General features: G+C 34.5%; 1 protein-coding gene across 12 annotated transcripts in view; it reads left to right on the top strand.

Moving 5' to 3' along the window:
* MYO3A (myosin IIIA) overlaps positions 1–16,984 on the top strand; it is a 234,307-nt gene that overhangs the window by 34,626 nt on the left and 182,697 nt on the right. For 11 of the 12 annotated variants that reach the window (XR_002477556.2, XR_002477552.2, XM_012450143.3 and 8 more), the window contains 2 exons: positions 14,797–14,901; positions 15,408–15,507. Coding sequence is in view for 10 of the 12 variants with exons in the window: in XM_012450143.3 (XP_012305566.3) it covers positions 14,797–14,901; positions 15,408–15,507 (205 nt within the window). In the remaining 2 variants the exon portion in view is untranslated. The remainder of the gene's footprint in view (positions 1–14,796; positions 14,902–15,407; positions 15,508–16,984) is intronic. The other variant, XM_012450146.3, reaches the window with a different exon arrangement.

The raw sequence follows: 16,984 nt of genomic DNA, 5'->3' as shown, positions 1-16,984 counted from the left end.
TCTCATACCAGTCAGAATGGCAATTATTAAAAAGTCAAAAAACAATAGATGGTGGTGAGGCTGTGGAGAAATAGGAACACTTTTACACTGTTGGTGAGAGTGTAAATTAGTTCAACCATGTAGAAGACAGTGTGGCAATTCTTCAAGGATCTTGAACCAGAAATACCATTTGACCCAGCAATCCCATTATGGGGTATATACCCAAAGGAATATAAATCGTTCTACTATAAAGACATGTGCACACATATGTTTATTGCAGAACTATTTACAATAGTAAAGACATGGAGCCAACCCAAATGCCCATCAACGATAAACCGGATAAAGAAAACGTGGTACATATACACCATGGAATACTATGCAGCCACACAAAAGGAATGAGATCATGTCTTTTGCAGGGACATGGATGAAGCTGGAAGATATTATCCTCAGGAAACTAACACAGGAATAAAAAACCAAACGCTGTATGTTCTCACTCGTAAGTAAGAGTTGAACAATGAGAACATATGGACATAGAGAGGAGAACAACACACACCAGGGCCTATTGGGGGGTGGGGGCCAAGGGGAGGGAGAGCTTTAGGACAAATACCTAATGCATGCAGGGCTTAAAATCTAGATGGCAGGTTGATAGGTGAGGCAAACCACCATGGTACATGTATACCTTCGTAACAGATCTGCACATTCTGCACATGTAGCCTGGAAATTAAATTTTTTTTTTTAAGTTACACATTGTTTAAAAATTCTATTTGCTAAGCTATCTGGTCTATGGTTAGCTTGTTGATCTTATGGAGTTATGAGCCTCAGTGTAATTATCATAATCTCACTCTTTTTAAGAGTACTTTTAGGTTTTAATTTTCCCACACTGTCTCCCAAATACAGTCAGGACCACTGGGGAGAGCTTTGGAGTTCTTTGTTCTTATGACCTGCCTCTCCCTCTGGGCAACCTCGCTGAGCCACTGTTCAGGAGGTAGCAGCAGATACAGGGGCCCACATCTCTTAGAGTGACACCTTGCTTCACACTGAGCTGTCTTGGGATGCTTGAGGGAGAGGATAGCTCAAGTGCCATAGACTGCTACTGTTCTAACTTAGATTGTGTTATGATCTTGAATGTTTCTTCATTTACTGTATGCCCTTACTACCATTTACAAAAACTTAAAATGGCTCTTTATTTTTATTTTTCTGATTTTTAGTAGTTACAGTTGTTTCACTGGAAAATGAATTGATGAGTTTATCACACCACCATTCTGGAAACGAGAGTCCTAGAAAATATTTAAGAAAGAAAGAATCAGTCTTATTGCCTAATTTTATGAGGCCAGCATTATACTGCCAACTGAAGAATTGGAAGATTCATAAATTTGGGAAAAAAGGGCTTTATTTCTCATAAAGGGTTGCAGTCTGGAAGCTAGCCATCTGTAGGCTAGGAAGTATGGCCTCCAGCAGAAGCCAAAAGCAGGCACTTTGAGGGAGGGAAGGATATGACAGGAAATTTATGTGGAGGGAATTGGCTAAGTATACATATTCATGAAGGGGAGGCATATGCATGTGTAGTAGGTTATTATGTATGTAATATGCATTCCATGTTTGCTTTAGGGTGGATGTAGCATTTAAATGTACTACAATTAGATCCTATACATGAAAAGGTGAAGCAGAAGACAGGAAGGCCCTCAGTGCATACAGCCTCAGAAGACTGGACAGAACCATTCCAGGGTCAGGCAATCTCTTATCAGAAAGGAATGATAGTTGCTGTGTTGAAACCACAAAAGTGATGAGTGACATTAAGCAGTTGGTTGAAATAAATAAAGGAACGAGTATCTCAAGAGGGCTGGTTTCTGTTTAATCTTTAGGAAAGAAAGGCTAATGGCAGTTATCAAAAGAAGAGGTGTAACAACACATGTCCAATTTATCCCATCATGGCGGGGGACTCCGTTTTTAAGGTTTCTCTAGGGTCTACTTGGCCAAGAGAGGATCTGTTCAGTTGGTTGGGGTACTTAGGATTTTATTTTTATTTCTCAACAATGTTGAAAGAAGACAAAAACAACATGAGAAAATTGAGTCTAACATTCCATATGAACTCGGATGCAAAGTACTTCACAGAATATTAACAAATTAAATCTAGCAATATATAAAGATATTAATACATCATGACTAAATGGAGTTTATTTTAGGAGTGAGTGCAAGTTCATTAAAACAGTAAAATGCATTTGTTAAAATATTAAAATTCTTTGAACCATAATTGCATTAACAGAATTAAAGGGGAAATAATCATGAAAGCCATGCCAAAATTCAATACCCATGCGTGATAAACACTGTCAGCACATTAGGAATAGTGGGAATTTTATATAATAAAGTGGGTACCTATCCAATTTAAAAGTAGTAAGCAAGAACTTTGGTCATTGTACAAAAGCATATACATAAAATACGTTCAACATACTTAGTCTTTGGGGAAATTTAAAACCACAATGAAATACAATTAGACACCTGCTAAAATGGCTAAAATTAAAACACTGACAGTACTGAGTATTGGTGAGGTGGTGGAGCCAATTGAACTCTTATACACTGCTTAAGACAGTGTAAAACAGTTCAGTTACATTGGAAACATACAGCAGTGTCTTACAACGTGACACATACACCTACCACATGATCCAGAAGTTTCACTTGTAGGCATTTGCTAAAGATTAGTGTTTCCAAAAGATTCAGGCATGAATAATGATAGCACTTTTATAATGAGCAAAGTGAAAACAGGGATGCATATTAGAAAATCTGCTTTTGTAGCCTCACAAAGAATATAGTGTAGTCTAGCTAATGGCCTTAGAACATTCTTAGAATAAACAAAAAACAATTGAAAAATAACAAAGCCAAAATGCCAGCTATAGAAATTAGCAATCATTTTTTGGAAATTTGAGTAAAAATCTCATATCCTCTCCTAAAGACAGAATATATTTAGATAACTTACAAAGGCTGTCTTTGGAAGTTAGCTGCAGTGATCTGTTTATATATTATACCTTTTGATTTAGCTTTGTTTTGTAATGTTTGACTACAGCCAGGGTAGAGAATTCATTTTCAGTGCTGCTCTGTTATTTAATTAGTGTATCTCTGGTTTAGGAAAATTATACTTCAATTTCGTTTGATTAAAGAACATTAAGGTCTATTTTAGCATTGTGTTGCAAAGCTATACATAATGATTTTTTAGTCTACTATTATAAAAATCCTCTTTTTAGTTTATCTTGGTGATTTAAAATTTGCATAGGCTAAATATGACATAATTCATTCACCTGGATGCAATTATATTTAAAGAGAAAGAAGGTCATTTTAATTTTTTATTATCTGTTGCCTAATTACACAGTATTTGCTTTTCATTTAAGATATTTTAATTCTTCATATTCATTTTTTAAAACTCATATTTCAGTTTGAATATTATCTTGTCACTTTTCTTTATGTAAGAAGGTCATTTTATGCTGGTTGAAGAAAAGTATATTTCACAAAAGACCATATTTGAAATTTCACTAATTCTAAATGAAGAATTAGAGAGTTCATGGTATGTTCATATCTGGAGGTTCTTTGGGAAGATTTTCAGACACAAAGTAATTTGTGGTGTATTGATATTTATTTGTCAACAGTCTATTTAATAATTTCCATGTTTGTTCACTCCCTCCTCCCATTTCTTTTCCATTTTAATCAAACTCTTCTTGAAGTTTCATTCAGAAAGCTTTTTATGTACTGAAAATTATACTACTGGTCCTACTTCGGTAACAGTCAGAGAAATGAATTCCCTGTATGAAACAGGTACAGGAGGGGTTGGGCAGAGTTCAAGGGGAGGAGATTATTAAGAACTTCAGTTTCTCTCAGACAGGGTTCATGTGAGCCTCACCTAGTGATTTCCCTAACAGCAGGTACAGCCATAGTCAAGCAGATAAACTGATATACATTCAAAGAAAAACAATTGACGAAATATTTGATCTTAATAATTATGTCATTTGTGATTTTCTGGTCCTAATCTCTTAAAAATTAAAATAAGTGGGGTGTATCTTTTCTCAGTGTAAATTAAATAAAATGAATTAATGAATAAAACTTGTGTGTCTCACATAATATAGAATGAGAATTTTGTGACTTTGAAGAGCAGGAATCTAGATTTACATTGACCAACTTACTGAGCTATAAATAGTAGAAGTTAACAAATCTTAGGTATGTGTTCTTTATAAAATAGATGCACAAAAGAGAAAAGCATTTCTCCTTTCTCTTTGTTCACCATCTCACTTCCACTTTCAGATAGAAATATACAAAAATGTTATATAGAAAAGAGTCTGAGTATTTTAGGGAGACAGTAATTGGGAGGTTCTATTTCTGATATCAGTATTGCTATTTCTTTGCAATTGTGTATCGTTTTTGTTGTTGTTGTTGTTATTTGCTCCCAAATCTCTGACTTCTAATGTGAATTATTTTTTATAACATAAATAGAAAGCAATATAGTAGAAGACATAAAGGAAAGAAGGCTTTTTATATTTTTAAATACACTATGTGATTTATATGTAAAATTTGAATATCTTATTTTATAACTTATTCTATTCCTTTCATATGTTAAACTTTGAGAATGATTTTGAGTTTGCTTTTATTTAAGTGCCTTTTATCTTGAAAAAGTAAGTGGCTATGCTTATTTGGAATAGAAATGATGTATTAGTCCATTTCACGCTGATGATAAAGACATAGCCGAGACTGAGCAATTTACAAAAGAGGTTTAATTGGACTTCCACGTGGCTGGGGAAGTCTCACAATCATGGCAGAAGGGAAGGAGGAACAAGTTACATCTTATGTGGATGGCAGCAGGCAAAGAGAGGAGGGCTTGTACAGGGAAACTTCCCTTTTTATAACAACATCAAATCTTGTGAGACTTACTTTCATGAGATCAGCACAGGAAAGACCAGCCCCCATGATTCAATTACCTCCCACCAGGTTCTTCCCACAACATGTGAGAATTGAAGATGAGATTTGTGTGGGGACACAGCCAAACCATATCAAATTAAGTCATATAACACCTAAAATTGTACTTTATTATTTCTATAAAATACTTACCTAATATAAATGAGAATATAAGAATATTACAGAATATATAGCATAATAGATCCTATGTAGAAATTACTATCTTAGTTGAATTTCTCAGATAACAAATAACTCTTTAAGGGAATTTATCAGGTGAAATTCAAGCCACAAAACAAATTTTATGGTAAAAGTTTATTTATATGCTTTAGATTTCTGTATTTATATTTTCAGAAAGATTTGTGTATTCATCCCTTTGATAAGGTACTATTGTTGCTAGTGGTAATTGTGGGTCATATTTTTGGTATGTGCAGATTATTATTATGGCTGCTTGTCTACTATTTCATTGTCTGGAAATGTTCAATTGTAATTTTTTTCCATATTGTTTGCTTAGATCTGTACAATAGAGGATTATCAATATATATATATATTTTTTTTTGGTCACCACTGACTTTTCCTGGAGTTCTTAGGGAATTGGTATTAAGGTCTTTCACCCCACATTCTAGTGTGACTTTAACTGGTCTTTCTTTCTGAAGAAAGCGACTTACTGCATTTTAGTGTACAATCAATTGTAAGGGCATATCCCCTGCACTACAAGCCAACTCAATGGCTTCTACAGAATTACAGTGTTTGCAGTTATTAAAGTGAATAGCATTTTTTCTTTTTTATCTATTAAAAATTTCCTGCTTTGGTTTTAATATACATACTTGTTTTAAAAAGTCTAGAGACCTTAAGTGGTCATAGTAATAAAATGATTTAATCAACATCTTACCAGGGTCACAAAATATTATCTTAGTTTGGAGAAAAGCCTTTCTTGTATTACCCAAAGAAAAAAAAAATACAGTAAACATACAGAAATTTGAATCACCCAAACCACCCTCCGAAGTGTACTTCTGTGTTCCAGAAGACATCATAACCAAAGTAAACATACCAAAATAATCTGTAGAAACTATTGTCAACATACATGGCAGCAGATTTAATACTCTCTTTTGAACTTTTTATTTTTTCCCTTCCAACTCAATGTTATGAGTCTCTGTGAAATTCTATAATACTTGGCACTTAATTCTTTTACTACATAACTATAATTCAAGACCTGACATATAATCTAGGTAATTGTGTTTTTTCCTCTAATGAGGGGGTTTTTCAACCTTGGCATTGTTGACATTTTGGCTTGGATAGTTGTGGTGGGGGGCCTTTCCTGTGCACTATTGGATTTTTAGCAGCATTCCTGGCCTCTAGATGCCAATAGCAGTTTCACAGCCTTGACAATAAAACATATTTTCAAACATTGTGAAGTGTCCACTGGGTAAAAAATCTTCCCCAGGCAAAACAAAAACAACAACAACAACAACAAACAAAAAAACAAGCAAAGAAACCCACGTAATGGTTATAAAATATCCTCCAGGCCAGCAAACAAACAAACAAACAACAACAGTCTCCTCCCTATACTGATTGTATTTTAAGCCTTTTGAGAACAGAAACTGTCCTAGTCATCTATGATGCACTTGAGCACCTACTCAGTGTTTTGCATATAGTAATAATTCAATAAATATTTGTTGATTTTAAATGAATAAATTATGAGTCTTCTAAAAATCCATTTTCTTAATCAAAAGTATTATGAAAAAATTTATATATAAATAATAGTAAGACATTTTCTGTGTCAGTACCTCACTTGTGTAAAAATGTACTGGATATAAAATTCAGTCATGAGTAGAATGATTTTATTCTGGAGAAGACATCCTAGGTGAACTTCATTTATATTGAACTTGGATTTTAGTTTTGTGTGCTTCATATTTATTATTTTAGGCCCTTTTTGTATATTCTTGGTGTTGGCAACTATATTTTTTAAACAAATTGGTACACTTTATTTTTTGAGCAGTTTTAGGTTTGCAGAAAAATTGAGCAGAAAGTAGAAAGCTACATAAGCTTTATCTTGCACTAGTGTGTTATATTTGTTGCAATTGAGCCAAGGATGATATATTATTATTAACTGAAGTCCATAGTTTACATTAGGGTTCACTAGTGCTATACTATACATTTTATGGATTTTGACAACTGTATGCATAAATCTCAAAGAGCCTATATAACGATCACACAATGAAAAAGAATCAAGGTATTCAGGCAACAAATAGCATGATTAATAGAATAGTACCTCATATCTCAATACTAGTATTGAATGTAAATGGCCTAAATGCTCCACTTAAAAGATACAGAATGACAGAATAGATAGAAATTTACCAAACAAGTTTCTGCTGTCTTCAGAAGACTCATCTAAAACATAAGAACTCACATAAACTTAAGGTAAAGAGGTGGAAAAAGATACTCCATTAAAACTCAATTCTAAATATATATGCACCTAACACTGGAACTTCCAAATTTATAAAACAATTACTATTAGACCTAAGAAATGGGATAAACAGCAACACAATAATAGTGGGGGACTTTAATACTCCACTAGACAGAAAGTCAACAAAGAAACAATGGACTTAAACTATACTCCACAACAAATAGAGATATTTACAGAACATTCTACACAACAACTGCAGAATATACATTCTATTCATCAGCACATGGAACATCCTACAAGATAGACCATATGATAGGCCACAAAACAAGTTTGAGTAAATTTAAGAAAATCAAAATTATGTCAAGTACTCTCTCAGACTAATACAGGAGTTAATAAAAAATTATTTTATGCAGATAGTAAGGGTAAAGGATCTCAGTGGAAATTTTCCTGTAATAAGACACAACCCCCAAACCATCTCTTTTCTAACAGAAGAGGCAGCCTGAAAGGCCAGGCTGGCAAGCTTAGATAGGCAAATGCCAGCCATTAAAAATTGGGTTCACTCAATATGGTGATTCCCACCATCTTCTCCTTGTCACCACCAGTGCCAAGTGTAATAGCCATCTTCAAATAACACCATGTGTTCAAAACATCATTGCCAACCTGCATTTGTATATTAAAGGATTAAGGTAAAGAGGCCAGGTTTTTCACTGGCTACATAAGTGACACACCTAGTCAAACCAAACCCCTGGGCCCTGTGCAAACCAGACATGGCCTCCTCCAGCCTCCCAATATTATAAACTGCCTTTCTGCCACACACACAGTTTATTTTTGTTCCAAGCCCCCCTCCCTTGTCTCTGTATGGAGAAGCTGTTCTCTTCTTACTTCCTTTTTGCTTGCCTATTAAATTTTTTGCTTCTGAAAACCACTCCATGTGTGTCCATGTTGTTAATCCTATTGGCACAAAACCAAAAACTCTGATGTTCCTCTAGTCGTTAAAGCCATATCAAGACCACAGTGAAATAAAATTGGAAATAAACTCCAAAAGAAACCTTCAAAACCATGCAAATACACAGAAATTAAATAACCTGCTCCTGAATGATCATTGGGTCAACAATGAAATCAAGATGGAAATTTAAAAATTCTTTAAACTGAACCATAATAGTAACACAATCTATCAAAACCTCTGAGATACAGTAAAAGCAGTGCTAAGAGGAAAGTTCATACCATTTAATGCCTACATCAAAAAGTCTGAAAGAACACAAATCTGCAATCTAAGGTCACATCTCACAGAACTGTAGAAGTGAGAACAATCCAAACCCAAACCCAGCAGAAGTAAAGAAATAATGAAGATCAGAATATAATTAAATGGAATTGAAACAAAAAAAATACAAAATATAAATGAAACAAAAAGCTAGTTAGACCAAGATTAACCAAGAAGAGAGAAGACTGAAATAAGCTCAATTCAAAATGAAATGGGAGATATTATAACTGCTACCAGAGAAATACAAAAGATTATTCAAGGATTCTATGAACACCTTTGAGCACATAAACTAGAAAATCTAGAGGAGATGTATAAAAACCTGGAAATATATAACCCTCCTAGATTAAACCAGGAAGATATAGAATCTCTGAACAGACCAATAACAAGCAGTGAGATTGAAATGGTAATAAAAATATTGCCAACCACCGCCCCCCAAAAAAGAAGGCCAAGCTCAGACAGATTCACAGCTGAATTCTATCAGACATTCAAAGAAGAATTGGTACCAATACTATTGATACTATTCCAAAATATATATAGAGAAGGAATTCTCCCTAAATCATTCTTTGAAGCCAGTATCACCCTAATGCCAAAACCAGGGAAGGACGTAACAACAACAACAAAAACAAAAACAAAAACTGCAGACCAGAAGAAAATTACGTACTGATGCACATAGATGGAAACATCCTCAGCAAAATACTAGCAAACTGAATCCAGCAGCATACCAAAAAAAAAAATATACCATGATCAAGTGGGTTTCATACCAGGGATGCAGGGATAGTTTAACATATGTAAGTCAATAAATATGACACATCACATAAGCAGATTAAAAACAGTTACATGATCATCTCAATAGATGCAGAAAAAGCATTTGATAAATTCAGCATCGCTTTATGATTAAAACCTTCAGCAAAATCGGCATAGAAAGGACATACGTTAAGGTAATAAAAGCCATCTACAACAAACCCAGAGCCAACATTATACTGAATGGGGAAAAGTTGAAAGCATTCCCCCTGAGAACTGGAACAGGTCAAGGATGCCCACTTTCACTTCTATTCAGCATAGTACTGAAATTCCTTGCCAGGGGAATCAGTCAAGAGAAAGAAATAAAGAGCATTCAAATTAGTAAAGATAAAGTCAAACTGTCACTGTTTGCTGATGATATGGTCTTGTACTAGAAAACTCTAAAGACTCATCTGAAAAACTCCTAGAACTGGTAAATGAATTCAGCAAAGTTTCAAGATATAAAATTGATGTACAAAAATCAGTGGCTCTACTATATGCCAATGGCAACTAAGCTGAGAATCAAATCAAGAACTCAACCTCTTTCACAATAAGCCACAAAAATAAATAAATAAAATATTTAGGAATATATCCAACCAAGGATGTGAGAAACTTCTACAAGGAAAACTACAAAACAGTGCTGAAATGTTGGAAACAAATGCTTGGTACTGTAAAGAAAAACTGTCACTTAGGGAAAAAGTTTTCTCAGCAAGGCAATTTACTTCTGCAGAAGGTGCTACCTGCATCAGTTATGATTGCAAGAGCTCACCGAACAAAGGAGAGAAGGAATTTTTATCCCTAATGCAGTTCCTGTCCCTGTGTCCATCCCCTATTGTCTAGGTTGGACCACACAATCTAAGTTGATCCTAGTTGGCTAAGACTTAAAGTTTTTTGAACATGGTAAGCACATGATTTATAAGAGAAGGAGGGGTTGGAGTGGTTTGTCCGTTATAGTACAAGGCATGTCAGGGCACAACTAGAGAATAGGAGGGTGGTTTGCAGGCTGGAAATAAGAAAGTACAAGGAGGTTAGGCTTTTGAACAAAGGATAAGAACATTACATAATTAAACCTTTTAAAGAGGAACTTATTATTCCTAACATGTGGAAATACATCCATATTGCCAAAAGCAATCTACAAATTCAGTACAATTCCCATCAAAATACCACCATCATTCTTCACAGAACTAGAAAAAATGATCGTGAAATTTATATGCAACCTAAAAAGAGCCCAAATAGCCAAAGCAAGACTAAGCAAAGAGAATAAATCTGGAGGCATCACATTAACCCAACTTCAAACTATACTATAGGCCACAATCACCAAAACATCATGGTACTAATATAAAAATAGGTACGTAGACCAATGGAACAGAATAGAGAACCTAGAAATAAAGCCAAATACTTATAGCCAACTGATCTTTGACAAAGCAAACAAGAACATAAACTGGAGAAAAGACACTCTATTCAACAAATGGTGCTAGGATAATTGGCAAGCCACAGGTGGAAGAGTAAATCTGGATCCTCATCTCTCACCTTACACAAAAATCAACTCAAGATGGATCAAAGACTTAAATCTAAGACCTGAAATCAAAGATTCTAGAAGATAATATGGGGAAAAACCTTTGAGACACTGACTTAGGCAAAGACTTCAGAAGAACCCAAAAGCAAATGCAAAAAAACAAGGATAAACAGATGGGACTTGATTAAACTAAAAAGCTTCTGCACAGCAAAAGAAATAATCAGAAGAGTTAACAGACAACTCACAGAGTAAGAGAATATCTTCAAAATCTATATATCCAACAAAGAACTAATATCCAGGATCTACAAAGAACTCAAACAAATCAGCAAGAAAAAAACAAACAATCCCATCAAAAAATGGGTTAAGGACATGAATAGACAGTTCTCAAAAGAAGATATACAAATGGCCAACAAGTATATGAAAAAATGCCCAACATCACTAATTATCAGAGAAATGCAAATCAGAATCACAATGCAATGGCACCTCACTCCTTCAAGAATAGCCATAATAAAAAAATTTAAAAATAATAGATGTTGGCATGGATGTGGTGATAAGGGAACACTTTTACACTCCCATCAACACCACTATGGAACCACTATGGAAAACAGTGTGGAGATTTTTAAAAGAACTAAAAGTAAATCTACCATTTAATCCAACAATCCCACTGCTAGGTATCTACCCAGAGGAAAAGAAATCATTATATGAAAAAGATACTTGTACACGCATGTTTATAGCAGCACAATTTGCAATTGCAAACACATGGAATTAGCCCAAATGTCCATCAATAAACAGGTAAATAGAGAAAATGTGACATATATATATATTGATCATACATATGTGATATATATATCATGTATATACAAATGTTATATATATTTGTGTATATATATATCAATCACATATATATACACACATATATATGATCAAATACTACTCAGCCATAAAAAGGAATGAAATAATGGCATTCACAGCAACCTGGGTGGGATTGGAGACCATTATTCTAAGAGAAGTAACTCAGGAATGGAAACCCAAACATCATAGGTTATCACTCATATGTGGGAGCTAAGCTATGAGGACACAAAAGCAAAGAATGATACGTTGGACTTTGGGGACACGAGGGAAAGTGTGAGGGTGGGGGTGAGGGATAAAAGACAACCACATTGGGTACAGTGTACACAGCTCAGGTGATGGGTGCACTGAAATCTCAGAAATCAACACTAAAGAACTTACTCATGTAACCAAACACTACCTGTTCTCCAAAAACCTACTGAAATTTAAAAATAATAATAATAAATAAAACAAGTAAATTAAAAAATAGAAGGACTTTAATAAAACACCTCACAATGTCAAGTGCTGATGAAGATGTGGAACAGCTAGAATTCTCATGCACTGCTAGACAGGCTGCAGATGGTATAATCATAGCCACTGTGGGAAATTCTGGCAGATGCAGAGACAGTTAAATATATAACCCATAGGATTCAGCAGTTTCCTCTCTTTGTATTTACCCAAGAGAAATAAAAATGTATATTCACATCAAAACCTCTATGTGAATGTTCATAGTAGTTTTACTTATAATTGCCAAAAACTGAAAACAATCAAATGACTTTCAATTTTATAAACGGATAAACAGTGGTTCATCCATTCAGTGGAATACTCAGCATCAAAATAGAATTTAAAAAATTAAAATGGCATTTAGAAAAGGAATGTGCAACAGTGTAGATGAATCTGAAATGCATTATGCTAAGTCAAATAAGCCAAATATTTGCTCCTGTATTATCATAATAGTCAACTGTAGAAGGTACAGCCAAATAGAGGCCATACTTTGGAGAAATAAAAAGATAAATTTAGTCTCCCTACAGTGATTTTTAGAAGTTTAAAAAGTAGACCTAAAATTTAGGTTTTTTATTTATTCCTTTTAGAGATAGGGTCTCACTCTGTGGCCCAGGCTGTAGTGCAGTAGCTCACTGCAGCCTTGAACTCCTAGGCTTGGGCAGTTCTGCCTCAGCCTACCAAATAGCTGAACCTCCGGTATGTGCCACTATACCTGACTAATTTTTATAAAAAATTTTTTAGAGACAGAGGTCTTGCTGTGTTGCCCAGGCTGGTCTCTTAACTCCTAGACTCAAGTGATCCTTTCACCTTGGCCTCCTAAAGTGCTGGATTACAGATGTGAGCCACTGCACCCAGCCAAACTTAGTTATTTTGCTTGTTTTTTTTTGTTTGTTTGTTTGCTTTTTGTTTCTAAATAAACAGCTTGCAATTTAAAAGACACAATTTTTCAGTCAATTTTGAGTAATTCTGTGAGCCAGTAATGCTAGGCCACAGTGAAGCCAGTCTGACCTCGTATTCTGTTTCCAGGGCAGCAACACTCTTTTGTTTATGCAACTAAAAGGGTATTCCCTTTTCTGATACAGAAGAAAGATGCAGGTCATGTAATGCCAGGCTGTACAGGCTTCTGTATAACCTGAAAGAAGTTTTCTTTGAATGAAGAAATACACCACTTGTAAATGTGCCTCAGTTTGTTAATCTTTAATATGAAGATGTTGGTGGTGAGCTTTTTTCATATACTTAAATAAGTATATGAAATATTTTTTTCCATTGAAATGAACACATTTGTAATACAATATTTCAAAGTGGAAATGATGTACTTTGATGTGACTAACTCAATGTGAAACATTTGAGTGTCTGAATGTTAATTTTAACATGTTTCCTATTGATTTTGTACAAGTCCATCATCTAAAAATTTTTGTAATTTGATGCTTTTGTTAAGAGTCTAATCATTAAACTGATTAGAAATGTGCCTGGCACAGAGTAAGTATGCAATACATCTAAACTATAATTATCTAATCCACAATATACCAGAAGTGTTCAGGCATCCAGTAAAATCTAATCACCATATCAGGAAAAACGGAATGAGAAAATGTATTTAGTTTTTCAAATTAGGATAATAAAAATATACATATTTGCTCCCACCTTTTGACTTGGGTTAGAAGAGATTCAGGGAAATGATAGTTTCTTCAGTTCTCAAGCAGATGGGAAAGGAGGAGGCCTGGAATGTCAGGGTGGTAGACAGGAACACCACAGACAGAAAGGAGCCCTGGGAGGTGTGGCAAGGCTGAAGGCAAAGACTAAAGGATTAGGGATTAGAGGATCCAGGAATTGTGGGGTCAATGCTTCATTGGGATGTTCTGTTGTTCCAGGGCCAATTATCCAGTTATCTTCCCTCTTCTATTAATATTTGCTGCTAATATCAGTATTTCTTTGTTCTGCAAACATATAGCTCTTTTGATAGTTTTCTGTGGAATTTAATGTTACCTAAGTTTGGAGAACACCGATGTGGAAAAATCCCCTACCCTATTCCTTCCTCCTGTTTTTCTATGTACATTCTCCCTGTTTTGGGGGTGGGGAGAGGAAGGAGTATGCTAAAGTACATGGGGGTACATGATATTCTAGACAGTTTTCTAAAATATTATTTGTAATCCTCACTTCAGTGTATTCTGAAATTTTGTCAATTTTTAAACTAATATACATACAAAATAGTACATAACTGTGTTTTGAGGTGATAGAATCTATCGCACTATTGATTAAACTATCAGTAATCAATAATGCTTTTAAGCCGTAGATCCTAAAATTTGAGAATAATTTGTAGATCATAATTCTTATCCTTGAATTTGAAAATCAAGCTCCAATGCTTCTCCAAATTTATTTTCTAAAAATTAATTCATTTGAAAATTGTGTTCTAGGAATTAATTTTACACAAGTATAAATTTATATGTTCATTGTATTTATTAAACCATAAAGATAATGGCATTAATCATTTGAAACAGAACATTGGAACACTTTTTAAAATTGGAAAACCTTTTCTAGCAAGAACATAGAACATCACATGTATTTTCATATCCATCTTAAAATATTCTTGTTTAGCTGTGCAATGGAGGATCAGTGACTGACCTTGTGAAAGGATTTCTGAAGAGAGGTGAAAGAATGAGTGAGCCTCTAATTGCCTATATTTTACATGAAGCACTAATGGTAAGGCAATTTAAATTGTTTGTGCATTAATTATGAAGCAGTTTCAGTTAAAAAAAAAGTAGATCTATATTTAGAAAAATACCACTACATTAGTATTTATTGATGCAAGAATATATGCAAAATCTGACATGTTCAGCATAGCTAATTCTTTTTTTCCACTATAAATCTACTGTCATTATGCTAACAGGATCTTGAATTCTGACCTCTTAAGTATACTTCTGAGACTGTGATAGTGATGAAGGTAGAAAACTAATAACAGGATTTTTTGGCCATTATCTTAAATAAGTATATGAAATATTTTTTTCCATTGAAATGAACACATTTGTAATACAATATTTCAAAGTGGAAATGATGTACTTTGATGTGACTAACTCAATGTGAAACATTTGAGTGTCTGAATGTTAATTTTAACATGTTTCCTATTGATTTTGTACAAGTCCATCATCTAAAAATTTTTGTAATTTGATGCTTTTGTTAAGAGTCATTATATATTTCCCATCTTCTAGGGACTTCAACATTTGCATAACAACAAAACTATCCACAGAGATGTGAAAGGAAATAACATTCTGTTGACCACTGAAGGCGGAGTGAAACTAGTAGATTTTGGTAAGCTTTGTTCAAAATGCATGAGTTTTAACTGCATAATGAACTAGTATGATATGATTTGATCTTTTTTGAATGGCTTTCCTTTCTAGGTATTAAAGTAGAGGATAAATCAGTAATAACTTATTGAGGTAAGAAGTAAGTGCAGAGATAATTTGGCAAATGAGAGATTCCCAGAAGAAAGAGTGACTTCTTTCAAGTCAGCTAGTTTGTGCTCATATAACACCAGTGTAGTAACATAAATAGTTGATCCTCTAAAACAGACAGCATCTCAAATGATTACTATAAGCCTATAATGATAATCTCATGGTTCCTACTACTGATTGCTTTGCAAATGGACATATATCCAAATTCAGGATTTTGAGATGTGAGGGGAAATTTTTATTATCATCTGGGAGTGTTTCTTCCCTCCTAAGGAGACACAGGAAGAGATGGTCTCTTTCTTCCTCAGGACTCTTATGTGTCTTATGGTGATGCCTGAGACTGCTACAGTTACCTGTGACTAAGGTGCTCTGTCCTGTACAGAAAGCCAACTCTGAGAAAGGCAGAGCTGAGAGAGGGGAAGGATGGGGGTGTTTGATGACATCATTGAGCCACTAAGTCAACTTTGGGGCCTGCCTTATCTCTGGACCTTTTGTTATGTGAGATAATAAATTTCCATATTTACTAAGCTTTTTTGTGAGAGTGGGTGACAATAATCCTGAAGATGCCTCAGTATCCTTCAGTCATTATTCTCCTTCCTTTTTGCACTCTAGTTGGGTAAGATATCCCTCCTTGTGCTTCTGTAACCTGTTTATACTTCCATGTTTGCATTTATCATATAGAATTATAATTATACATTTAGTCAGTTAAAATATATAAAGATACTTAGAAATATAGGTGGACAGACAGGGTCTTTGAGAAGTAGGACTGTATCTTAGTCTGTTTCGTAGACCTAATGCTTTGAGTATAGAAGTTCACTGAGTGTTAGTTGAATGAATGAATCTTCCTTCATTTTGCGTTTTGGAAACTAAAGCTCAAAAAGTTAATGGGTTAATTTTTAAAATTTCTTTAATATCCAAGTGCATAGCTCTTTAACATTTTGGCTTAGGCCAGGAATGAATTTCAGAGCATCTAGAGAGGAATGGATGAATACTGTATCCTCAAATATGCATGTGCATGGGTTTTTTCTCACCTGTGCATTTGAAAACTACTGAGCAGCAGTGAATTTGTGAATCCTAATTAATAACTGGGGTATAGCTAGTCTATGTTGCTTATTAATAACTGGGGTGTAGCTCGTCTGTGTTGCTGGTTAAATTCAGAGCCTTGAGCAATCTTTCTGGGTTAGTGTACTAATAAGGGCTTCTGCTTGAAATTACAATAAAACATTCTGCGCTCCTCCACAGGAAGGGCCGTTATTCTCTCCAGAAAATAATTCTGGCTATACTCTAAGACAGACTCCAATGGAGAACTTGATATTTAACTTGGGATCTCATAATTA

Source organism: Aotus nancymaae, unplaced genomic scaffold (assembly GCF_030222135.1).
Source record: "Aotus nancymaae isolate 86718 unplaced genomic scaffold, 86718_ANA_hifiasm-v0.15.2.pri h1tg000077l, whole genome shotgun sequence".
NCBI lineage: Eukaryota > Metazoa > Chordata > Mammalia > Primates > Aotidae > Aotus > Aotus nancymaae.
This window is presented reverse-complemented; position numbering and strand designations above follow the sequence as displayed.